The sequence below is a fragment of the Hevea brasiliensis genome, chromosome 5, assembly GCF_030052815.1.
Source record: "Hevea brasiliensis isolate MT/VB/25A 57/8 chromosome 5, ASM3005281v1, whole genome shotgun sequence".
NCBI lineage: Eukaryota > Viridiplantae > Streptophyta > Magnoliopsida > Malpighiales > Euphorbiaceae > Hevea > Hevea brasiliensis.
In genome coordinates, this window is record NC_079497.1 from 104,230,669 (window position 1) to 104,257,646 (window position 26,978).

At 32.9% G+C, this 26,978-nt stretch overlaps 1 protein-coding gene across 1 annotated transcript; it reads left to right on the plus strand.

The window, feature by feature from the left end:
- Positions 1–495: 495 nt before the first annotated feature.
- LOC110648272 (insulin-degrading enzyme-like 1, peroxisomal) lies at positions 496–26,978 on the plus strand. The gene is made up of 26 exons (XM_058147279.1): positions 496–774; positions 866–941; positions 1,073–1,140; positions 1,472–1,563; positions 1,661–1,734; positions 1,868–1,911; positions 3,131–3,182; positions 3,853–3,975; positions 4,061–4,173; positions 4,356–4,518; positions 6,566–6,658; positions 6,822–6,907; positions 8,014–8,100; positions 12,127–12,230; positions 15,742–15,844; positions 16,013–16,108; positions 16,191–16,380; positions 16,597–16,658; positions 16,983–17,087; positions 18,424–18,625; positions 18,743–18,951; positions 25,485–25,609; positions 25,701–25,752; positions 25,835–25,921; positions 26,066–26,188; positions 26,437–26,978. The coding sequence occupies exons 1-26, from the start codon at positions 652–654 to the stop codon at positions 26,686–26,688; spliced, it is 2,904 nt and encodes a 967-aa protein (XP_058003262.1). The 5' UTR covers positions 496–651; the 3' UTR covers positions 26,689–26,978.

Genomic DNA, 26,978 nt, shown 5'->3' on the forward strand with positions numbered 1-26,978 from the left:
AAGGTGAGATAAAATGAAATATAATTTAAGGTCTATTTGATATTATTATTAAAATTATAATTTAAAAAATATATTTAATTGAAAAATATTAAAAAATAATTTAAAATTAAATTTAATAAATTTTAATTATCATATGGATGGAGTGAATAGTTTTTTTTTTCAAATAGAATAAGGTAAGATAATAGAAAGGTAAAGAATTAAAACTTCACATCCAAAAGTCGATTAAAAAAGCGACCTTCTTAAAAAAATCTTTCCACTAAAATAAGTTTTTTATTTTATTTTTAATAAATAAAATATATACATAAATAAATTTTAAAAATAAATTATTATTAAAATTATTAATAAGCTCGTATAAATTTTAAAAATAAACTGCTATTAAAATTATGGATAATTTTAATAAGCCCCCTCTTTAAAAACTGATTTTTTTAACATTCCCGCAAAGGCAAAAGTCCAGCATTGGTTACAAACTGACCCACATAGCGATAATTGTAGCCCAAGAAATGGGGTGAAAAAAAGTAGGCCTGCGTCTATAAAGCAATCGCCGAAGACCAGAGCAAAGGAAAGAAGTCAGTCTCTCATAGTTTCTGTGAAAGAAGCCATCTTTGATCTTTCTCGTCCCTTCTCTTTTGCTCTCTGTGGAACAGAGGAAAAATGGCGGTGGGTAGAGAGGAGGTGCAGATATTCAAGCCAAGAACGGACAAAAGAGAGTATAGGAGGATCGTTCTCAAGAATTCACTTCAGGTCCTTCTCATCAGCGATCCCGAAACCGATAAGGCAAATTTTCTCTTCCTTTCAAATTTCACATTCTTGCTTATTGAATTCAATGAATCTAATTACTTTAATTCTAATTCTGATCCTCTCTCAGTGTGCTGCTTCCATGAATGTCAGTGTTGGCTCCTTCAGCGACCCTGTTGGCCTGGAAGGCCTTGCCCATTTTCTGGGTAATCCCTCTCTTTTTTTTTCTTTTTATGGATGGGCGAGATCGTATATCCTTGTTTGTCTTTTTAGGTTCTATGTTTCTGTAATTTTGTTTTTAATTTATTTTTGGGGTGTTACTCTATGTGTTTTGCAGAGCATATGCTGTTTTATGCGAGTGAGAAATATCCGTTGGAGGATAGTTATTCCAAGTATATAACGGAGGTACTTGCTTCAGTGACTTAAAAGTTACATTGGATTCTGTCTTTTCTGTTGATACAGTTTGTAATGCTCCAACTCACTATTTTTTTTTGTGAGGACTTCACTGCTTGCTTCTCAAGTTTATTTCTCTGATGTATGCAATTGAATTCGAAATATGCAAACATTTCTGATTGAGTGATTGTTAATTATGTAAGGTTTTGAATTTGTAGCTTGATTCTAGCTATTGATTTGTAATGCCCTATTCATTGCTGACTAATACTTGCATCATTACATATTTTGGTGACTCGTGTTACTAAATCCCACTTTTCATTTATTTTGTCTTTGTGATGCTTAGCACGGAGGCTGCACTAATGCTTATACATCTTCTGAGCACACCAACTACCATTTTGATGTCAACAGTGATTGTTTTGAAGATGCTTTGGACAGGTAAATCGATGTTTCTTTTACTGATAGTTTGTTATATTCATCATTATACTCATAAAATTTGTGAGCCTGGTTTTGTTGCATTTGATGTACTGCCCAGATTTGCGCAATTCTTTATTAAACCACTAATGTCAGCTGATGCAACCACAAGAGAGATTAAAGCTGTTGATTCTGGTTAGCTTTTGTGTTCAATAGCCACTCTCTTTGATCTTTGTAAACTGATTTAATTCCCTAATTTCTAAGTTTAGTAATTTTTTTTCATGTTACTGTTGATAATTACTTATTCTTGTCTTTCTTTCTCATATAGAGAATCAGAAAAATTTATTGTCAGATGCTTGGAGAATGAACCAGGTGTCAACTGCTGCCCTTGCTAACTTACCTTTGGCCATTTTATATCTGAGAGTTGGTGTGTGCGCATCTTATATGTTATAACATGTACATCTTTTAATGTGTCAATGCCTTTGGTTAAGTTACATCATGAAACTTGATGGATGTAAGCCTTGTATATATTTAATCAACGCATCTTTCTGATAGATAGGAATATATAAGAAAATGAAAAATTAAAATGCATTAAAAAACATTTCTCATTCTTGTATATATATAATGGAATGAGTTTCTAAAATCCTGAATTTTGTCTTAGATCATGAGTCTGTTTATGCTCTTTAAGGGTTTTGTAATTTTTTATCCACTAACATGTTAGATTCTACTGATTCTTTGTCTATGTTAGCATTTAATTTCCCATTAGTAATAAGGTTGTTTGCGTACTTCCCTTCTACTAGAGTTGGCATTTGTTTGACTTCTTCAATAAATTCTTTCATCTAGAAAAGAAAGGAGTCCTCTTGCAACGGGTCTGGACCGTATTTGCCCATCATGAGGGTTGATTGGAAGTGGGCTATATTTTACGAAGGAAAAGAATATGACTTTTTTGACACAAAAGTGTTGAAATTAAAAGCAATATGGGTTTGATCTTGAAGTTCTAGTTTTATTTATTTATTTTTTTATAATGTTGCTAGATTTTACTGCAATTGATTAGGGTATTAGGAGGATTCTTTGTGGGATTATATGTTATGAACTTCAATCTGGCATTGTACGTTATCAAGTTTTTGAATTGATTTTCTTTTTCTACAAATTTTAAACTAGCTATATTGTTTGCTAGTTTCTTTTTATTGAGCAGGTTGGGATGGGGATATATTGAATTTTCATAAAAAAAAAAAACAAGAGCCCTAAATCTTCCAACCTAACATACGGGCAAAACATGACACATTGAGAGGAGTTATCCTATTTTGATAGGGGATCCTCCATTAGCGAACTTCTTGGTTACCACCCTTTTACTGCTTTAGTGGGTTATAGTTTATGCCTTTTAGATGCATTGAGGATAAAATCAGTGTATATTAGGATCCTTAAATATTAAATGTTGCTTAAGTGCAATGTTTCAAATTGTGGAAATCTAGAACATGTCCCTAAAAAATGTCGATATGTAGTTTATTCCTTTGGCATTTCATAGTGAAGTATTTCTATGATTAATGCACTTCAAACTGATTTTCTTTGGGAAATTTGCTACTATATGCAGCTTCATAAACATCTAAGTGATGAAGGCCATCCATATCATAAATTCAGTACTGGTAAGCTGCATGTCTTTACATTGATTATAATTTACGCCTGCATGTGTAATTTCCTCCTTTCTCTTTTAATAAAAAGTTCCTCCTTTTCTTTAAAGAAAATTACACAAAGATGTAACTACCATATTTTCAGGCGTATTGTGAGTTTGTTACCATCAGCTTGCAGTTTAACTTGCCTATGCTTGTTTCAGTAAATCATGATGACTGAATACTTAATGGCTTGATTAACGATATTTGTCAACCATATTCTCAAAAAAAAAAAAAAAAAAGTATTTGTCAACCATTTTGAGTTTGTAACCAGACTCAACTCTTTTGTTCTGAGAAAAATTGGATGTTATTTGTTAGCTTTTGAAATTTATTTCCAATAATGCTTAGTATAGTGTCACTATGGTGGACAGTTCGTTAGTTACCATAGAAAGTGAATGGGCAAATACAAAGTGTGAATGAAACATATGAGAATTATGTAGCTTGCTACAACAATATTTATCATGGTGGGTCACTACACCTAGCAAAATTCCTTTATTTTTTAGGAATGACTGTTGCTGATTTAGATTGCATATAACCTATATAGCTCTCCATGAATCATTTTTACAACTAAAGATGGTGTTTAATATTCTGGAAAGTGAAAATCTCTATCATTTATGAAATAAGTCTAGTGTTTGTCAACCTATAGGGAATTGGGATACTCTGGAAGTTCGACCAAAAGCAAAAGGATTGGATACAAGACAGGAGCTTATTAAGTTCTATGATGAAAATTATTCTGCCAACCTTATGCATCTGGTGATATATTCTAAGGGTCAGTGAAAGAGCTTACTTCCTACAATTATAGCTCAATTCATTTACTTGCTCCAATTATGATTTCTTTGCCATGAAATCTTCAGAAAGCCTTGATAAAATTCAAAGCCTTGTTGAGGACAAGTTCCAGGAAATAAGAAACAATGATAGAAGCTTTTTGTCTTTTCCTGGTCAGCCTTGCACATCAGAACATTTACAGGTATTTGCATAGTACTGGTTTAGACTTGTAGTTATTATGCTTTGGGTGTACATTTTATTTTATTTTATTTATTTATTTTTTTTTTTTTTTTTGTGGAAAGAAATGTTTGCAGCTAAAGGCACTAACTAAACTTTCAAAAAAATGTTTCGTATTTCCTTTACTCTTTGTCACATTTATTCCAGATACTTGTAAGAGCTATCCCAATAAAACAAGGTCACAAATTGAAAATCATATGGCCAATAACTCCAGGCATTCTTCACTACAAGGAAGGTCCATGCAGTTATCTTAGCCATCTTATTGGCCATGAAGGAGAAGGATCTTTGTTTTATGTCTTGAAAACTTTGGGTGGGTTGGCAATAACTTCTACATTTTTTACATTCTTGAAAGCTGAACTACTTTTTCTTTTCTTTTTTCCTAATATGATCTCTTGGAATCCTAATTTATTAAGAGACTTAGTTACAATTTGTATTATTGAGTAATTGATCATTTATTTACACACAGATGGTTTAATTTCTTTCTGGCATAAAACATAGAAGACAAGTAAAAATTGTGCAAGAATTATTAATTAATGGCCACAATTCCCCTGTTTTATTGGGGGTGAAGGCAATATATATTGTCATCTATTTGATTCCATGGGGCATATGTGTTTACTTTCTCTGTGCTCGACACTGGAGAATGTGCATGTTTTTCTCTACACTAATATGCCTGATGTTGGAGACTGGTGCACAGTTTGCATAGTATTTTCTCATAAAGAATGTTTTTCTCTGGGAGCTTGTCATCGGTAGTTTCAGGGCCATGATTTTTAATTAAGGGGGGCAAAAATAATTATCACCATGTGTTAATGAGAGAGAGAGAGTGTGGGCATGTGTATATATAAATATAAACAAACACTTATTTTTTATTCAATTTTTCAAAATTAATTTATTAAAAAATTTTTAATAACGAAATTTAATATTAAATGTGCAAAGGAAATTGATATATATGATTGATGAGATTTAGTCCCTAACCTTTTTTCTAAATCTTGTTTTATATAATAGTAAGCATTATAAACAGATTTTATATATCAAATTAAAGTTTATTATATATGTAATGCAGTATGTAATATGTAGATTTTAGAGGCAATTAAAACTAACTAGAGGCAAATAAAACTAGCTTAATTTTTGCAAACAAAAAAATTAGAAAATCTGAAAAAATATATGTTGATGTTCAAATTAAAATTATCAAACTCTTTAAATGATAATTTTGGACGAGTAGGATTTAAATTGTAATAAACTCATATACATTATGATTTCTTCATAATTAACCCTAAAAATTGTTATATGTTATTAAAAATAAAATTCAGTCATAATAGAAACCATACAACTAATAGTTTTATTTGAACAACTTTTCTATAAAAAATGTAAAAAAAATTAGAAATAGTTAAATTATTAATAGAGATATTTAAGACATCAAAAGTCAGTAATTGAATTAATGATTGGTTCACACAATAATTTGAATCTTATAAAAATTATGTTCTTGTTTCTATTTTTAATTAAATATTTTATTTGGTCCTCTGAAGGGGTATTTTTACTTTGAAGTTTTTTAATTTGATCTTTCTAAATTTTCATACAAAATAAACATAAGGGTTGAGCTGTATTTAGAAAGGGTATACATTTAATTTCTTAAAATTAAAGAGTACTAATTTTTTAAATTTAACCAAAAGTAAGGGAGCAAATTGCCCCCCTTGCTCTTAACGTGGCTTTGTGACTGGTCATTGGCTGTGGATCTAAGGTAATCAGGATCCGGCATCATGCAATCAGTCAAATTATAACTTGGTGAAAACATTTTGGTCCCTCCTGTGATATTGGACCAAAACTTAAGCAGCCAATCTCTTTACACTGGCAATGCAGCTTTAACATTAATGAAAATGAATCCACTCTCAGAATTACTGTTTCGGGACCTCAACTTCACACTCTTCAATGGTAAAAATTTTAAGATGTTCTGAAGTGTTTATTCATGTGAAAAAGCTTATTAAGTCAAAGACATGACTTATGAATGTGGTTTGTACATATCTTGATGCATACCATGCTAACTGAGAATTGGATCGTGTCAGTTAAGATAGTATGGACATGCATAAAGGATCTAATTTATCAAGATATAATTTTAAGCATAAATGTTATACCTTTCCTGTTGAGGATATCTGCAGATAGGATGGAAGTGTATAAATCATGTCTGCTGATGATGATGTATTCTTTTTTTCTTTGTGTGTACAGAGATTAAAATTACAGAGCTTTTTGGTTCCTAGTTCCAACTCCCTCCCCTCTGTTCCACACCCCCCACACACACCCCCTCGGCGCTTTTCCTTTCTGAAAACCAATTGCACTAACCATATATTTGATTTCTTAAATAAAAGGGTGGGCTACTGGCTTGGCTGCTGGTGAAGGGGACTGGGCGACAGAGTTTTCTTTCTTCAAAGTAGTAATTGATCTTACTGATGCTGGCCATGGTTGGTTTTAGTATTCTTCTTCTCGTCAGTTTTATATATGATTTGTCTGCAAGCCTGGGAATCATCTCTTGACAGAACTGCAAAGCTTAATTTTAGCTTATTTGTTTGATAACTGGAGCTGATATGTTTTCTGGGCAAATTAACTATTTTTGATTGAATGCAGAGCACATGCAGGATATTGTAGGGCTGCTATTCAAATACATTCGGCTTTTGCAGCAATCTGGTGTTTCCAAATGGATATTTGATGAGGTATGGGAATGTGTTATGCATCATATGATGATGAATTTCAAACTTTAGAATTAGTAGAACTCATCTGACTTCAAAGTTTGTCTGTAATATTTGAAATTTATCCTGTTATGTATATATGTATGTCATGTAGACTACTATTTTATGGCATTATTGATCACTAGAAAGGACTCCTTGTCACAGACAACTCTTGTTATTTGGAAATCCTATTAACCCTACATGTTATTCGCAATTGAAGCTCTGTATCAGTGCTGGCTGCTTTGATTTTGGTTGGGAAGTTTATTGTAAAATGACTATTGTTATTATTATAAGATTTATTTTTCTCTTTGCTATTACATTATTTTGAAGAAATTAATTTCAAGGATACATGCAGGTTCAACATTCTATTTGTGACATTAGTGATAATCATAAGGATGATTTTGTTTGCTTGGGTCAACAATTTACCTCACAGTCACATCCAGTAAGGGGATGGGAAGAGTTGATGGGAGATAAATTGGAAAAGTTCTAGTAATGGTGACATCATATCATATGGTAATTATGGTTTCTTGGGGGGTCAGGCGATAAGGAGATAGTGGTGAATTGGGTAGGAAGATGACATAACCATACCTTTTATCAACTTTGTTCCTAACTATTATAACTATCTCTTTAACAGAGTTTGCACCCGCATTCAGATGTTCAGTGGTGAATTTCTTTTTTATTTTTTATTTTTCCTGCAGTTGATTTCTGGATCTATACAAAATGAATTAGACCATTTGCTTTAGTGTTCTATAAAAGTTCAGTGGAATGCTGACTTGTTGAGCTTATTTTCAAGCTAAAATAAAACAAAATGTGGCAATATATTAGTTGGCGTATATTAATTTGAGAAAGAATGAATGGGTAGAAAAGTTCTTGATTTATTTTTGCTAGCAACATGGGTTAAAACAATGCTACAATTTGAGAATGACTTTTGAATATGCATCATAACAGCTTTATGTTTCTCCACAGCAAATTATTATTCTACTAAGCTGTGATTTAATTTGAATTTATTAGTTATCTTTCACATTAAGTTTCATTATTTAGGTTTGCCTTTCATTTTCTTGAAGATTCTGAAACTTATCGTTTTGATGAAGCTTGCTGCTGTTTGTGAGACAATATTCCATTATCAGGACAAAACCCCTCCAATTGATTATGTAGTCAAAATTGCATCCAATATGAAGGTATGCTTCTATTCTTTTTCCCTTATCTTCTTTTCTTCCTGTACATATTTTTAGTGTGCTGCCTTTTGAATTTGTATAATTTGTTTCTTTGGTTTGGCGCTATAGCTATAAGATAAAATGTTGTTCTGGTGCAAATTGTGCTAAAATTGCTCTAATGGAAGGGTAGTTGGAACAGTTCCTTGAAACAGCAAGCATTTTTATTTGATTAAAGCCTTCAAATAATGAAAATTAACACCAATTTGTACATGTTTTGTTTTGTGTTCTATGAGTTGGAAGAGTTATTATTTTATGAGGTGTTGTACAGTACTGTGGACATGGTGAAAATCATAATACCTTAAATATAAGGAAGCCCCACCAGGTTGTTTTTCTTCTTTCCCTAGGATCGCTTCCTCAAACTTTTCTGGCTCATTTTTATCAGTTTCTTCTGTAAAATAGGTTTCTCAAAAATTTCCAACTCAAGTCTTACATCTTCGATTTCAACATGTGAAGTCTCAATAATCAAAACTTTGCATTCTATAAGCCGCACTTCGTGCTCTTCATTCTGAAATTCTTGTGTTACATCGAGTTGTAATTAAATCTCGATGAACTCTTGCTAGCGCTTTCAGCCTATCCAAAGTTTCAAGTTGTTGCTTACCTTTTTTCATTAGATTTTTCTTTAAATCAAATATTTGATCTAGCATTATAAGCCAAATAGTTAGAAGTGATTTGTGGCCGAATAAAAGAATATTTCCAATATTCTTGTTTAAACATATATTCCTCTTCCATGCTTCAAGTTCTCTTTCCCTAACTCGTAAAAGTTGTTAGATGATTCGAAATTCTTAAAATAAGTTAGGATTACAATATTTAGCACCACCATGTGAATTCCTTAAATGACATATCTATCTAATTGCACCTTTTAAGAATTGATTTCAGCACACATAGCATCTAATTGTGAAGGAAGAGACAATCTCATAAAAGAAACAATTGGAGCTGTGATTGTGCCTCAAATAATTGTTTATGCCTATAATGGATGTCAAAAATGGAACCACAATGTTGAAATTAGAGGGAAAGGTTCTGTTGAAATTGCTGACGTGGAGGGGTTGCTGATGTGATGTCGTCAACTGACGTGTAGTAGGTGGTGTCGCGGCTAATGTAGCGGGAAGTAGAGCACATGATCAGGTACAAATAGGCACAAAACTGCAATATTGGAATCAATGGCTAGGTGAGCAAGTTGGATCTGACTAGGACATGTGAGCGGGTGGTGGCTTGGACGAGCAATCTAACAATAACAAAACATCGATTGACGTGTAATGAGCTTTAGATGAGGTGTAGAAGTGAATTTGCCTTGTTGATATGGATTCGAGTTTAAACCCTACTTGAATATATGCTATAAGTCGTTTGGTGTTCGGCTATGGTATGGTGGTTGTGTGGCTGATTGGTTTTCAAATGGTGGTGGTTTGTGGGGATAGTGGTGAGGGGCTTATGAGAGAGAGAGAGAGAGAGAGAGAGAGAGAGTTTACAAGCATAGTTTTCAAATCAAGATTCGAAACTTCATTTTGTGAATCGAGAATTGAATCGAATTGTAAGATTCGATAAAAATTCTCAAAATTAAATAAAAATGATATGTGTTCTAAAAAATTAGTAAAATAATATATCACAATGACATGTTTTGATAAATATAGAATTAGCATTTGTTTAATGAGATTGATGCTTTCTAATAGAACAAAATATTCTTATTATGTTATATGGTTTTATGTTAAATTAAAGATCAGAATATATTAATATAAAATGTCATAATTTGACAAATATAATTAGAGAAGTATATTAAAAAAAAAAAAGAAAAAACTAAGCAAGAGAGAGAGGGAAAAGAATGGCTAGTGGAAGAAAAATAGCTAAGATTTTATATGCAATTTTCACAATAAAAAATGAAGTGAAATATTAAATTTTGAAACTATAAGGTCTGACAATTCTCTAGAAAAAGAATCAACTGAATTGGTAGATTCTTATCAATTCACCAAATTCGCTATTGATTCACTAAATTCATTATTGAATCATAAGATTCGGTTAAGATTTTGGTACATTGAGGTTCACCCTATAGATTCGAATCACTAGAGTAGGAAATCGAATCGAATTGTAAGATTTGAATAGAGAATCGTAATATTCTAACAATAGTGTTAGTCAAATGGGACAACAGGGAAAACCACAAACAAAAGCTAAAACAAGATTTATTCTCTAATTGATTTCATGGGAACACAAGAAAAACAAATCAAAGGCATTGATACCAAGTTAATGTAGATCCAAGAACACTAGAAAAAGGAATAGAATAATTCTTATTAGTTCTCAATTGTCAACAATAATCATAATAAACTCTTCTAAAATGCCTAGATGATGAAGGTATTTATGGTATGATAAGTTAATAACTAGTCCTACTAGTACTAGGATTAGGAATCCCAAAATAAGAAATATTAAATCAATCTAACTAGGAAAATACTAAGCCTAATAGAACTCTCTAAATATTCCTAAATTATAATATAATTTCCAAATAATAGAAATCTAAACTTCTTAATTGTAGTAAAAAATCTGAATTAAGGATCTTAATTTTACAATTAACAATCAAATCAAAATAATTTCTAAATCTAGTCTTCCTACACATTTCTATTATGAAAGAAATCAATAAAATAATTATGACCACAACAAAAAAAAGATAACGATACTAGTCCAATAATTATTGAAAAAAAAATTCTAACTACTAATTTAAATAAATAAAAGAAAACTTTAAGGAGATGGTACTTATCTTTAGAGGTGTTCCATCAAATGATGGAGGAATAATCACTTTCTTAGCAAGTGAATAAATGACATATAGAACATTCTGAGCATGTCTAGAGATTGTATTCATTGAGTGTTTTGGTGATCGTTTTGACCAATAATTATAAGAAAAATTGCTAATTGTTTTTGTACTGAAAGGAATGTGGAATCTTTTAATGTTGTCGCTTTTAATTCCTCATAAAGACTGATGATAATTTCTCTCTATTCGAAACAATTCATAACATGTCTTTAGATGACCATTTAATTCTTCAACTATCCATTCATGGCCTGTGGACTTGGAAATTCTTTTTGGGCGAGGTATACTCTTGAAATATAGGATTATACTCACTATTCATATAGATGGTCAATAGTTGCTTAGCCTCCTCATATAGGATTATATGTAGGGAGTGTTTTTTGATCTATTTAGGAGAATACATGAACAAAGCAAGGCCACAAGTGAGCTAAGCTTGCAAAATGATGAATGAATTTAGTGAAGATGCAATTATTAATTACACAATAAGAGGAAAAGCATCACCAATCAAATTGTAAAAGCCATTAAAAAATGGTAAATAGAAAATGGGAATCCATGTTTTGATGTTTCCATATTCCTTGTTTTTCCATTTTACAAATGGTTCTGGATAAGTTAGCTGTACATGTTTGCACTTGAAAAAAATGAAAACCACAATGTTCCAGAATGCTTCTGAAAGTTTAAACTACTAGTTCTATTTGAATCGACTTGGTAATAATGGAAGTTGAATGAATTATTGGAAAACCATGGATTCCATTAGAACTTGGTGAAAAATTTACAAGCTTCAATTGTTTTTGCCCCCTTCATAACAATTCAATGGCATTTCCAATTGTTTCTTTTTAAGTTTTGCAACAGCAACCTTAAGGTTTTTTAAATTCAAAAGATGTGATGTGAAGCATTGCCAATGCAAAGTAGATTTTCTTCCCCTATAATTTTCGTTTTATGTTATAATTAATAAAGCTGGAGTAGATTGGTTATCCATTGGGAGCCTTTTTGTGATTCATATATGGTTTTGTATATTTTATATCTATTGTTTGAGAGTTTCACTTTTTCTTCATAAATGCCTTGTCCTAGTCCTGTACATAATTATATATGTACAAATGTTCATGCTTATGTTTGGATCTCCATAATTCAATTTTTAAAATTAGAACTGGGAGAAAATTCATGTACAGAATAATGATTTAATAATTAATATTTCATTTTTTTTCTTCTAGTTATATCCTCCTAAAGATTGGCTAGTTGGGTTATCCTTGCCTTCTAATTTCTGTCCGAGCACAATTCAATTGGTGTTGGATCAGCTTTCTCCAAACAATGTCCGGTAAGTTTCTTAATACGGAAAGAAGTTACAAATTTGTGTCACTGAAGGTTGATTATGCTCCATCATTATAATTCTTGGCTGTTGTTGAGTGTTGACATCTATCTTCTTTGAGGGTGAAACATCTTTTCCTTAATATCTTGTTGTTTAGCATTTTATTTAGAAAGATAAAAGGTGGAAATTTTCGGAACCTCAAACTAGCAAAGCATAACTTTGGACTTGCATCTAGTAGCATCAAATGCTAGATTTTATATACTATTTTCATTGTTTAGAATGGGTATTTCTTATTGTATTTTGATGAACAAACAATTGGCCCATTGGCCGTTACTTCGGTGGTATTGGTTGTTGTTGATATGAAGAACAAAAACTACAACTTCTTATTTTTGCGAACAACCTTATTCTCACCTACCTAGAAGTTGTAAAACACTTATCTCCTCTTTTTCATTTCAACCTCTAGATTCTAGTTATAGCCTCATGTAGGGGTTGCAATTTTAGGCACAACTCATGAACATAACATGAAAATAGTGGATTAGGGTTGGGCTTATTCTTGTTAATGTTGAAATCTTGTTGACCCGCTTATGTTATGCCAATAATCATGTCGTGTTGCAAGTTTACCTCCTAACCCGATTTGACATATTTATGACACGCTTTATTATTTATTATTTGTGTCACGAGTTGACTAGTGACCTGTTAACTTGTTTTAACGCACTAACTCGCAAAATGACATTATTAGAGAATGATAAATTAGTAAATATAAGCATAATTATATATTATATTAGAGATTTGTTACTTTATTATAGTTGGTTTGGTTTGTACTTTCTATTATATTAGTGAATTTCCTTTATTGAAAATTATTTAGTTTGTGAATTTATTTAACAAAGTTGAAAATTGCATTGTTTTATAGTTTTTTTTTTTTTAATTTGTAGGCTAAAATATTTATTAGCTAAATGTTGAAATATCGTTTCCTTGTTTGATCTTAGATTCCATATTTTTATATATTATTAAATTTATGCATGGTTAAAATATGGATGGTTAAAATTATGTGTAAATTTCATGTTATATAGTGTTTTATAAAGATTAAAAGTGTTGGATCGTGTCAAATAGAGTTATGTTGAGTTGTGTGTGTTAAAACGTGTTTAATGGGGTGATTTGTGTTAAATGGGTTGAGTCATGTCAAAACGTGTTAAATGGTTCAGGTCTTGTTGAATTAATCTAATATGATTTAATACTAATCATTTCATGTGTGTCTATTTAATAAGAGTCGTTTTTGTACTTATATTCTTGACACGGATCATTAATTGTGTCGTGTTCTTGTCAACCTTAATATTATTCTTGTCGTGTATTGACACAAAAAGACAAGCCTTGTCAACCCAAATTGCCACCCCTAGCTTCATGATACTATTATTTTGCTTGATTTGCTGTTATAAGTGGTGCTTTAAAAACCTTTTGCAAAGTTTGGTTTTGTGTTGGTTTTTTAGTTGTTTGGCTATTGATTGTTTGTTTTAAACAACTTCGAATTGTTATTTTAATGAGATTACTACATATTCAGTTGACTTCTTGTTTTAATATTGTTTTGAGTCATTTAGTGAATTTTAAAAAGAATTTTACAGTAGGGTCGGGGGGATGTTGTCATATACATTCAGATGCAGTGTGATACCTCAACTCTGCATCCAAAAGTGATATTGTTATGGACATTGTTATTTAAAACCCTACTTGATGCGAACCTCTAGAACGATGCCTTGAAACCCACGAACAGGTTTGGTTTATAATCCCAATAAAGCCAATATCAAGTTCAGACACTAAAGAATACCTTGACCTATCAATTATATAGAATTGAAAACCAAGATAATTCAACGGTAGAATTAAGGATTCTTGACCCAAGGTTTATAATCAAACAAAAATCAAGAATATCGAGATTGTTAAATTCTACAAGATTAATCACTCTTGAAGAATTTAGTTTAGCTCAAGAAAGAGTTTAGGAAAAATCCCTCTCTTGTATTGATTTAATCCAAAGTAATGTTCTCCTCAAAAAGTATTAAGTTAGCCTTATATATGCGGCTGAAACCCTAATTCCCTAAACTTAAAAAAATAAAATAAAACCCTAAAACTAATAAAAAACCTGGAGTGGGCTGCACTCCTACTTAAGGCCCAAAAACATATAAATAAGGCCCAAAATATATATCTGACCCAAAATAATTAAATAAAACTATTCAGATTTGTCCTAGATAAAAAAAAAACACTAAATTTGCATAACTATCCATCAATTCTGTTCAAATATTTCTTGATCATCACCCATGCAAACTTGGATCAAATTAAGCCACTTCCCATCTTCTTGTAACCCCAATTTATTGGTTGTATCTCCATATTTAGCTTCTTGTGCAACTACTTCCTCAATCAACTCTTGCATCTTCTTAACTCTAATTCTTGTGATTAGAGCTTCTTGTGCAATTGCATCTTGAATCATTTCACGAACATTCCTAGGATCTTGTTGTTCTTGTTGATTTGCATCACTACTGATGCTGAGAAGCAGGAGGAAGGTTCCTAGCTTTAGTTCTGGGCGTATGGTCTAACAGAGTCCAGTACTGCAATACTTACGATACCATTATTTAAAACCTTTTTGGTGAAGGGAACTGAACCTGGTCATGCTGGAGGAAACCTCCCAACTTGGCCTCCAAGCCAACCCTGTGATATAACGTTTATACTAATTAAAAACGTGTTGTTATTTAGCAGTAATTAAATAATAAATAGACAATCCAAGTCCACCACTGTAATACTTTAGTGAGGACAATGTACTAATGGCACTGGAGCAATACTGTGTGCAAGGGAAATCGAATGAAGATACTCCTACATATTTTGGTTTTATCCATCTGACCGTAAAATAGCATATGAGTTTGTCCTAGCTTCCCCTCCCCAACATTTGTTGTAACAACCACTTCACAGTTTGTTGCAGTATATAATAATACAACCAAATAAAAATAGCTCTACATCCCAGTCAAAAAGATCGGCTGCACAACATTCTGGTGGTTTTCCTACTTGTAAAGATGATTGCTGAAGCTGTGAAGAAATATGACCAATGTTAAAGGAAGATATTCTGAGTTGTCCAGTGCACCTATAATTGGAAAAATCAATTTCACATATTATATTTTCTCATAACAGTAATTTAGTTTTATGGCATGCTGTGGTTAGAAACTAGTCGCTGTGTATGTGAACTCTTATTGCCCTGTGTTAGTGCTTTTGGGCTGGGTGCTTAATTTTTACTGACATCATTTTGTATCTTCACCTAACTCAATTTCCTTAGTTCTATTTCATTTGGATGCACAATAAGATGAATACATATTTTGACTTTAATGAAGGTTAAATCATATAGGACCCAGGTGTTACATATTCAGATATTCCTGTGCTCTACTGATTGATAGTTTGTTTCTTTGAATTATACGGTCTTTGCTGACCATTTGCAACTAAGGACACTTTTATGTTTCCATAATGTATTGCCTGATAATCTCTCTGTATTCAGAATCTTTTGGGAATCAAAGAAATTTGAAGGACAAACTGGTAAGGTAGAGCCATGGTATGGAACTGCATATACTGTTGAGAAAATCACCAGCTCCATGATTCAGGTTAGTGATTGGTTGTTATTTATTATATCATTCAACACAATGATAGCAAGTGAAAAAAGTAATGTTACTTGGATGTGCGTAATAGTTTATTGCATACTTTTCACCAATTAGAATATTCTATTATGGAAAAAAAGGTAACTATGGACAGAAGTTTCTGTCTGTTTGCAGGAATGGATGCTGTCTGCTCCTAATGATAAGCTGCATTTACCAGCACCTAATGTGTTCATCCCTACTGACCTATCACTGAAGGATGCTCAAGAGAAGGTTTGATGCAATACAATAATCTGATTCCACATATATATATTTTTCTGCTTGTAGTTTCCGATTTGATGTACCTTTGAAGCAGGTCAAATTTCCAGTTCTGTTAAAAAAGTCATCCTATTCATCTTTATGGTACAAGCCTGACACAGTGTTCTGTACGCCCAAGGCTTATGTTAAGATAGATTTCAATTGCCCCCACGGTGGCAGCTCTCCTGAGGCTGAAGTTCTAACTGATATTTTTACTCGGTTGCTAATGGATTATCTGAACGAATATGGTATGAAGAGAAATTTTATGTTTCTCTTTTATGTTTTGTTTTTAAACAACACCCCACCGAGCCTGCTGGCCCCACCCCACACCCCACTCCACACCCCCCCCCCCCCTCCCCCCAAGCCACCCCTCTCCTTCTCTCTTCCCCCTTTTCCCAAAAGAAAGAAAGTGCTCTTAAGTGGTATGGTGTGCTTAACAGCTTAATTTATTTTGAATGTTTCAGCTTATTATGCACAGGTTGCTGGTCTATACTATGGCATTGCCAATACAGACAGTGGTTTTCAGGTATTTGTCTAACTATAGTAATGTCTGTAGTGAGGTTAATATACAAACAAGGATGAATATCTTCTTGCTTTCACCGTTTTTAATTCTTTCTGGTTGAGCAATCTAGATAATTGGCCTAACAGTCTCACAAGTCATGAAATTGCAAACTAAATTTTTCCTTAGCTGAGATTTAAGTCTTCATGATATTGTAATCATTGTCTGCTGTAAGTGTCAGCTATATTTATTTATTTTGTGTGATTTTTTTTGGGGGGAAAGGGTAATCTTGGGACACATTGTTTCTTGCATGTTTAACTTGCTATTTTTCTGCATTCCTAATTCCTATAGGTGACTGTGGTTGGTTACAATCACAAACTGAGGATCCTATTGGAAACTGTTATTAAAAAGATTGCAAAATTTGAAGTCAAACCCGACAGGTTTTCTGTAATCAAGGTAATGTCTAAGGATCCTTATTCTTCATTAATCTGAATTTTCCAGCAAATATTGTTCTATTTTCTAATGGGTGCACTTTTTGACATCCTTTTGAATCATTGTCAAAATGATGAGAATTTTGTATGGTCCTATTCTCTGGAATATTGAATTCAAGTTTGTTGGCTCTTGTAGTAAAAGGATTATGAGGTCTGAGGGACATTTTTGTTTCCATCATATACCTGATTTTTCATGGTTCTGCTTCTGCCTGCATAAACTGCATACCTTTATTTAATCTAGTAGTTGAAAAGAAGCGAGTTACATTTTTCCTTTTATCCTCTATATTGGCATACCAAAGATATGCAGGAATCTCCACATTTTTTTGTGAAAATATGGAAAGAGAGAGGATTTGTGAAGGGAAAGCTTGATTATTCCCTCAAGCTTGGTTGGGATTTATAATATTACTGAAGAAACAAAATAGGAAGCTTACATGATTGTAGGAGATCCTACTTCATAATTACATCCTGTATTAATGCATAATTACAACCCATTTACAGCAATAAATCAAGGCATAATCAACACTATATCTTAGCATTTTTTTTCCTCTATCATTTCATGTAATGTTCCAATGGGGTTGTGAGAGTAGCTGACGTACTCCATGCACAACAGCACAAGGGCACTTTTTATTCTGGATGATTTTGCATTTTAAAAAGTATGTGTAAATATAGTGTTACAGACAGCATTATACATTTAATGCACTGTTGCTATTAACCAGACAGTCCTTTTCTCAAATTCCATATTAATGACTGGAATATTTAGAGGATAGAAATTAGCAAAGCTGCATATGGATGAAATTATAATGGTTATTCTGAAAAAATCATATTTAATTTGAGAAACAGTACGCCACTTAGATCCCACTAGATTTGTTTCTTCAATGTTTTTCATTAATATTTTCCCTCTTTTTTATGTTTTCTTTGCCAAGTAATTTCATCAACAGTATGCCACTTTCAGATCCCAGGAATTGTTTCTTCCCTTTTTTCCCCTTAAATTATTTATTTATTTATTTTTCTTTACCTAGTATATCTGTTCAAGTGAATGCATTGAATGAATGCATTCAGTCAAGAGTGTGCCACTATTAGAGGCCATTGGATTTGTTCTTCATTTTTCTTGAATTTTTGTTTTGGCTCTCTCTCTCTCTCTCTCTCTCTCTCTCTCTCTCTCTCTCTCTCTCTATATATATATATATATATATATATACACTTTTCAGGTTGATCAGGTTGATCAATGAGCATAAATCTTATCAATTCTTTTTTTCCTCCCTAAATGAATGTTCTTGATAGTCTTCATTTTCTTTTTCCAGGAAATGGTGATAAAGGAGTACGAAAATTTCAAGTTTCAGCAACCATATCAGCAGGCTATGTATCATTGCTCTTTAATTCTACAGAATCAAGCATGGCCTTGGATGGATGAACTTGAAGTGCTTCCTCATCTTGAAGCAGAAGATCTTGCTAAGTTTGTCCCATTGATGCTCTCAAGAGCTTTCTTGGAATGCTATATAGCAGGTCTTTCATCTCAGCTACCTTTCTAATAGTTCAATCCTGTTTCTCTTATGATTTTGAGTATTGTTTTGTTATTACTTCATTTGATTCTAGTATTGATTTTTGATTATTTCATTGTAGGTAACATTGAACGCAGCGAGGCAGAGTCAATAATTGAGCATATAGAAGATGTCTTTTACAAGGGCCCAATTCCTATTTGCCAACCATTATTCCCATCCCAGCATTTGACTAATAGAGTTATCAAGCTTGAAAGGGGAAAGAATTATTTTTATCCAATTGAAGGCTCGAATCCTAGTGACGAGAATTCTGCTTTGGTGCATTATATTCAGGTGAAAAGATTTATTTGCATAGAAATTTGTTTTGAGTGTGAAACTATAATTTTCCGTGCTGGAATGTTCTTTTGTTTGCTAATTTGTTCTCAACAATTCTCTTGCAATTTTTATGAGGAAAATTTTCATCGAAAGCGACGCGCCATGTTGGTGCCCAGGTGATGTTGAATGAGTAAAAGGGTTCCCACATTATGGATGGGTGTGGGTAAAGAAATTAGTCCATAGAACAGATAGTGGAATAGAACACAAGATAGGCATAGAGAACGATAGAAGATATTATAGAAGGAGATCAATTAGGAAGGAGCAGATAGAAGAAGAATCAGGGTTGGTACTTGGAATGTTGGATCACTTACAGAAAAATTAATGGAGCTTGTGGATATCTTGAAAAGGAGAAGGGTGAATATTACTTGCATTCAGGAGACTAAATGGGTAAGAGAGAAAAGCAAGGAAGTGGGTAATTCAGGATACAAACTGTGATTTATCGGAAAGGAGAGGAACAAGAACGGAGTGGGTATGATCATAGACATGACATTGAAAGATGCCCTAGTAGTTGTGAAAAGAGTAGGAGATAGAATTATACTGGTAAAGCTAGTACTAAAAGGAGAAACGATAAATGTAGTTGTGCATATGCCCCACAAATGGGACTAGATAGTGAGAGTAAACAAAAGTTTTGGGAAGATATGGATGATCTAATGTAATGCATACCGAATGAAGAGAATGTTCTCATCGGCGGAGATTTGAATGGACATGTAGGAAGTGATAGGCAAGGTTATGAGAATGTTCATGAAGGTTTTGGTTTTGATAGCCGAAATGAGGAGGGGAAAAACATCTTGGATTTTGTCATGACGTACGACCTAATACTAGCAAATACCTACTTTATAAAAGGGGAGTCGCATTTAGTGACTTTTAAAAGTGAACAACATAAAAACCAAATTGACTTCCTCTTAATCAAGAAGACAAATAAAACTCTATACAAGGATTGCAAGTTTATTTCGGAAGAGGTTTTAACCAGTGTTATTAAAGGCGTGGGAGGCGCCCAGGTGAGGCGCCAGGCGAGGTGAGGTGCCCCTTTGCCTCCTCGATTGGGTCGCCTCTCTTCACACCTCCAGAGTCAACGCCTTAGGCCGGTGAGGTGAGAAACCAGGCGGGCGAGAGGCGTCGCCTCTTTAAAACAAAGCAGAAGGCTTTTTTTTTTTTAATTTTTTAAGACAAATATAAAACCCTACACACTTACCTGTTGCCGACAGTGAAAAGGAAGGCAGTCGCCTCCAGAGTTGCGAGTTCTGGTGTCTCTCTCTCTCTCTCTCTCTCTCTCTCATCTTCTTCTTCCTCCTCTCTCATCCTGTCTTCCTCCCTCTCCTGCTCTTTTCTTTGGAAAATGGCAACCGCACTGCAGCAATTTTTTTTCCCCTTTCCTTCTCCTCCTTCTCCTTCTTCCTGGTTGGCTTTTTCCTACCTTGTTATGCTGTCAGTGTTCAGTGGTCTTCCCTCTCTTTTTTTTTTTTTCCTTCTCCTCTGTGGTTGGATTTATTAATTAGTTAATTATTTGCTATTAATTTAATTATTTTGCCCTTTATTTTTATTAATTAATTATTTAAATTTTATGGGTATTGTTAAATTAATTATTTTACTTGTTAATTATTTAATTATTTAACATGGATATTGTTAAATTAATTATTTTACTTATTGATTGGTTAATTATTTAATATGGTTATTGTTAATTTAATGATAATTAATTTACTTTTTACTTATTATTTTTGTTAATTTGATTAATTTAGCTTTTTATCTTATTAATTGAACATTAGTTGTTTATTTTATGTAGTAATTATTATTCTATTGTTAATTTGATTATTTCACTTTTTGTTCTTGTTAATTTATTGTTTAATTAATATGAGTATTGTTAATTTGTTTGTAATTAATTTACTTTTTAATTGTTGTTCTTGTTAATTTAATTAGTTTTACTTTTTTTTTTGTTAATTAGTTGTTTATTTTATATAGGAATTATTAATTTATTGTTAATTTGATTATTTTACTTGTTGTTTATTTTATATAGTAAGTATTATTCTATTGTTAATTTGATTATTTCACATATAGATATAGTGCAAATAATGTTTTTTTTTTTTTAATATGCTTTTTTTACTTATCATCTATTTAAAAGTATGAATTTCTATGTTATAAGCACACACACACACACACACACACACACACACATATATATATATATTGGCGATTAAGGTTATAATGCCTTGTTTCAAAAAGGCTCTCGCCTCTCGCCTAAGGCCATAAGGTGCTCTGTCGCCTTAGTGTCACCTTTCGCCTTGATAACACTGGTTTTAACAAGTCAATATTGATTAGTGGTCTTGGATAAGTTTAGGAACAATTCAAATAAGGCTAGAAGAAATATTGTAACTCGAACAAAGTGGTGGAAGTTCAAAGGAGTAAAGCAAGTGAAGTTCAAAAATGAGCTTCTCGAGTTCGAAGCGTGGAATCTGGATGTGAAGACTAATAGTATGTGGATACAGATGGCATCAAAGATTAGAGAAATTGCTAGAAAAGTACTTGGAGAGTCTAGAGGACGTGGACCACCCTCAAAAGATAGATGGTGGCGGAATGAGGAAGTGCAAAAGGCAGTGAAGAGAAAGAGGGAATGGTATAAGAAATTACCTAAGTATGATAATAATGAGGCTTATGAACAGTACAAGAGTGCAAAGAAAGAGGCAAAAAAAACGATTAGTCAAGCAAGATTGCAAAGAAAGAGGCAAAAAAAACGATTAGTCAAGCAAGAGTACAAACTTTTGAAAAGTTATATAAGAAACTTGGAACTAAAGAAGGGGAGAAAGATATTTATAGATTAGCAAGGAGGAGAGAAAAGAAATGTCAAGATCTCAATCAAGTTAGGTGCATTAAGGATAAAGAAGGAAAAATGTTGGTGAAATATGAGGACATTAAAGAAAGATGGAGAAATTATTTTGATGACCTCTTTAATAATAGTCAAAGTGGTAATAGTGTGAATATAGACTACAGAGCAATAGAAAAGAATGTGAATTACACTAGAAGGATTAGATCTTCAGAAATAAAGGAAGCACTTAAGAGAATAAAAATGGGTTAAGCCTGTGGACCTGATGGAATACCAATTGAAGTGTGGAAGTATTTGGGAGATGTGGGAGTGGCATGGTTAACTAAATTATTTAATAAAATTCTAAACTCAAAGAGAATGCCTAATGAATGAAGGAGGAGTATTTTAGTACATATTTTTAAAAAATAAGGGAGACATATAGAGTTGATCAAATTATAGGGGAATTAAACTCATCAGTCATACTATGAAGTTGTGGGAGAGAGTTGTGGAACATCGACTACGTTATGACACTTCTATCTCCCTCAATCAATTTGGCTTCATGCCCGGTCGTTCAACTATGAAAGCGATCTTTCTCATTAAAAGCTTAATGGAGAAACATAGAGATGTGAAGAAAGATCTACATATGGTTTTTATCGATTTGGAGAAGGCTTATGATAGTGTTTCAAGAGATGTCTTATGGAGAGTGTTAGAATAAAAGAGAGTATCTATTAGGTACATATAAGTATTGAAATATATGTATAAATAAGTAATTACTATTGTACGCACAGTGGGAGGGGACTACAAGAGATTTTTCTATCTCAATTGAATTACACCAAAGTTCAGCTGTGAGCCCTTACCTTTTTACATTAGTTCTAGATGAATTGACGAAACATATACAAGAGCGAGAATGAGTTTGCCGATGTTTGCAGATGATATAATTATGATAGATGAAGAGCGAGAATGAGTCAATAGAAAGTTAGATTTTTGGAGAAGTACTCTAGAGTTAAAGGGCTTTAAGTAGAACGAAGACTGAATACATGAATTGCAAGTTCAGCGAAGACCGAACTGGGTAATAGGGAAGGAGTTAGTTTGGATGGAGTGGTATTGCTCCAAAATAATCACTTTAAATATCTCGGCTCAATCTTTCAAATAGAAGGGGGATGTGAGAAGGATGTTAGTCATAGGATTAAAGCCGGATGGTTGAAGTTGAGACATGCTATGGGAGTTTAATGAGATCGCAAGATTCCCAATAAGTTGAAAGGAAAATTTTACAGTATAGCCATACGACTAGCCATGTTATATGGCAGTGAGTGTTGGGCAATGAATGAGCCATATGTGTCTAAGATGAGAGTTGCGGAGATGAGAATGTTAAAGTGGATGAGTGGCTATACTATACTAGATAAAGTCCGTAAAGAGAGTATCAGAGAAAAAGTAAAAGTTGTGTCAATTGAGGATAAGTTGAGAGAAGGGAGATTGAGGTGGTTTGGTCATGTGAAGCGTAGACATACGGATGTTCCAGTTAGACAAGTTGAGTATATTGGGTTAGAGGATAGAAAGAAAAGAGAGGGTAGACCTAAACTGACTTGGAGGAGAGTAATACAACATGATCTAGAAAAGCATTACACATTTTCGAGGATTTAACCGAAAATCATTTAGAGTGGAGAAAGAGAATCCATATAATCGATCCCAATAAATTTTTTGATAAAGATTTAATTGAGTTGAATTGAGTTGTATTATAATAGGTGGGGCTTCGCCCCTCTTTTTGGACCCATCTATTACTACAATACTAGCTTTTACGTCCATAACCCCATCTCATAACAAAAGGATATTAAATGAAATATGTGTTAAAATTTTACAAATTAAATGAGGATAATAAAATACTTTGTCAAACTAGATTATAAGTACCAAACGAAAAACTGGTCCCCCAGGCTTTTTTTTTTATTTTTTTTTTTTTGTAGCTTATAACTCTAGAAAATGTTATAAACAAACAAGTAAACTTATTTTTAGAACCAACGTATAAACTAAAACAAACACCCTTTTAGTAACTGAATGTCATGCCTTGATGTCTCTTAGAGAAAGTTCTTGGACTTCCATGGTTCACACATGTATCGTCCAAATATTTATGTTTTCAACAAATCTATGATTTCCATCACTGCAATGCAATTTTAAGCTTTAATTTTGATTCTGACTTTAAAGAAAGCTCCACATGAAAGAGAATATATTTGGTTGTTGGACAGCATGTGATTCAGAAATGTCCAAAAAGGCAAGACATTCAATATTGTGTTCTTTAGTGAAAGTGATTTCTCAAAAGGCATTTATTAAGCTGACTTGCCCCAAGAGTGTAAAGCAATTGTAAAGCATTTTTTCTTTTGTTATTATAGGGATTCTCTCTCTCTCTCTCTCTCTCTCTCTCTCTCTCTTTTCCTCATGAATCCTTCATTCTTTCTTCTTCTTCTTCTTCTTCTTCTTCTTCTTCTTTCCTGATTTTCTCATTCTTCTCTCTTAGTGTAACTTTCATATTCAGCTCTGTCCATTAAAATTCTATCTGCAATCATTTTTGGGATGTTTTGCTTGTAATTATCAGCATTTTCTTGAAGGGGACCAAATTTTAATATGTATTGGCAATTTAACATACCTGAGCCCAAATTTAATGTCTAATGGAAAATTGACAATTAAATGTACTTGAGGACAGTGTATCAATTCCAGGGAATATTTTTGTACATTTGGTCCTTGCCCATAAATGGTGACAAATACAATCGTGATTGGTCAAAGGATTTTCATTATGATTAAGGTCTGTTAAATTTGGAGAGTGTTAAGAAGTGTTGGTCAAATTACAATTTGATTCATTTTAATTCGGGGTTATATAAGTGATTAGATTGCTTTACATCACAAAATAACTAATCAAGTCAATGTTGCAATCTAACCACTTATATTTATCCTTTTATATTTATACTTTCCCAATATGGGATTTAGAATCCCAACACACCCTCCTCCCCCCAAGTGCAACCACATGGTTGTTACTTGACAATTAGTTTGTATTTTTAATCCAATGAGGGCCCAATTATATAGTCTTATGGGCAGCTAAAACCCACAACCCAAACTGGGTTTTGATATCATGTTACATTTGGAGAGAGTATTGATCAAATTACAATTTAAGTCATTTTAATTCAAGGTTATATAAGTTATTAGATTACTTTATACATTAAAATGACTAGTCAATTCAATGTTGCAATTTAACTACTTGTATTTACCTTTTTATATTTATACTTTCCCAACAAGGCCTGCAACTTGGGAGAGATTTTGCAAGGTGGGATGGAATTTTAAGGACGCTGTATTCTTTATATTGGCATAGTTTAGGATGAGTGTTTTTTTTTTCCCTCTTTTACGCTTCATTTCTCCTTTTCTGAGCTAATTAAAATTTACCTTCATGTCCTTCCAACTTCTCAAATTTGAAGATGAATAAATCTGCTTAATATATCCAGAAGGATGAACTAGTGATTCAAACTTGTTAGCTACACAAATACACAATATTTTATACCATGTCAACAATGAAGACCTTTCAAAATTTTTTTAAAATCTCATATTTCAAAGCTTATGTTTCTGTGAGCCTTTTATGGTAATTTGATTTGGGTTGATTAATTATTTGTAATGGTGATTTTGATGAGAGTCTAAGAGAAACTAAAATTGAACTTTCTAGGTTCATCGAGATGATTTTATGCTGAATGTGAAACTTCAGCTTTTTGCTTTTATTGCAAAGCAACCAGCTTTCCACCAGCTTCGGTCGGTTGAGCAACTTGGATATATTACTGTGCTCATGGGCAGGTATCTAAAATTTTGTTTTCTCTAAGTTTTGTATCAAACTTGGGAAATCTGCTATGCTATTTAAGGCTTTACCAAATTTTTCTTAATACAGGAATGATTCTGGCATTCGAGGTGTACAGTTTATTATCCAATCTACAGTGAAGGTATGTCAAACTTCTTTGTATAACTTTTCTTCCATGCAATGTCATCTTATACTCTCGATATTAATCTTGGTAATATTGGCAGGGCCCTCGACATGTTGATTTGAGAGTTGAGGCATTCCTCAAGATGTTTGAAACTAAACTTTATGAGATGACAAATGAAGAATTCAAGGTGACAAATAGTAATATAATAGATGAGCAAATGCCTATTTTTTGGTGAATATTTCTTATAAAATCTATTTGCTTCGCCTTGATTTTGGATCTGGAAAGTCTTGGTAATGTAAAATGAATAACTGCTGAACTGGGTGCTTTGCAGAATAATGTTAATGCTTTGATTGATATGAAGCTCGAGAAGCACAAGAATTTGAGGGAAGAATCTGGATTTTACTGGCGAGAGATATATGATGGAACCCTAAAGTTTGATCGGAAAGACTCTGAGGTATGAGTATCTATCTGATCTTTCTGCTGATGTTTAATATTTGCTCTCCATATTTATGGTTGGAGAATATCACCAATGTATTATATCATGGAAAGGGAGCAAAGGGGTGAGGGAAAACATATCTCTGTGTAAGTTTTGTTTACACTCATTGAATTCTAATGTGAAAACAAAGCAAGCTTCTCTGTTGAGTTTTAGATGATAAAAGAGTAAGCTCTTTAGTCCATAGTTGATGAACATCCTTAAAACAGGTGGCTGCATTAAGGCAACTGGAGCAGCGAGAGTTTGTAGGGTTTTTCAATGAACACATAAAAGTCGGTGCACCACAGAAGAGGACATTAAGTGTTCGTGTTTATGGGTCCCCACATTCATCAGAGTATGCAATAGATAACAGTGAATCAGTTGCATCCAACTCTGTTGCAATAGATGATATTTTCAGCTTCAGAAGATCACAACCTCTTTATGGTTCCTTCAAAGGAGGCTTGGGTCATATGAAGTTGTAGGGTAGGAACTCATTTAAGATTGTTGATAAAAAGGATCAGAAATGGAACTTTTGCCATCTCCTGGTGGATAAAACTTGGTACAAGCTTTGCTGTCTGGAAGTAAAACAAAGCCAAGTCTCAGAATTTTCGAAAACTTTCAAGGGCTGGAGTAGCTTTTCTTGCATGGCATTGGAGATGCGAGTTCTGTTTCTGATTCCTCTTTCGGGTTCCAATCTCAAAATCATATTGTAACTTATCATTGTATCAGTTGACAAAATAAATTATGGCTTATTTGGTGTTTGTTTGCTTTA

Excerpts from the sequence above, each read along its gene's own strand:
- LOC110648272 (XM_058147279.1), top strand. The coding sequence starts at position 652 with ATGGCGGTGGGTAGAGAGGAGGTGCAGATATTCAAGCCAAGAACGGAC. Across the intron at positions 4,174-4,355 it reads GCACATCAGAACATTTACAG|ATACTTGTAAGAGCTATCCC; the intron begins GTATTTGCATAG and ends CATTTATTCCAG. Across the intron at positions 25,922-26,065 it reads TGACAAATGAAGAATTCAAG|AATAATGTTAATGCTTTGAT; the intron begins GTGACAAATAGT and ends GGTGCTTTGCAG.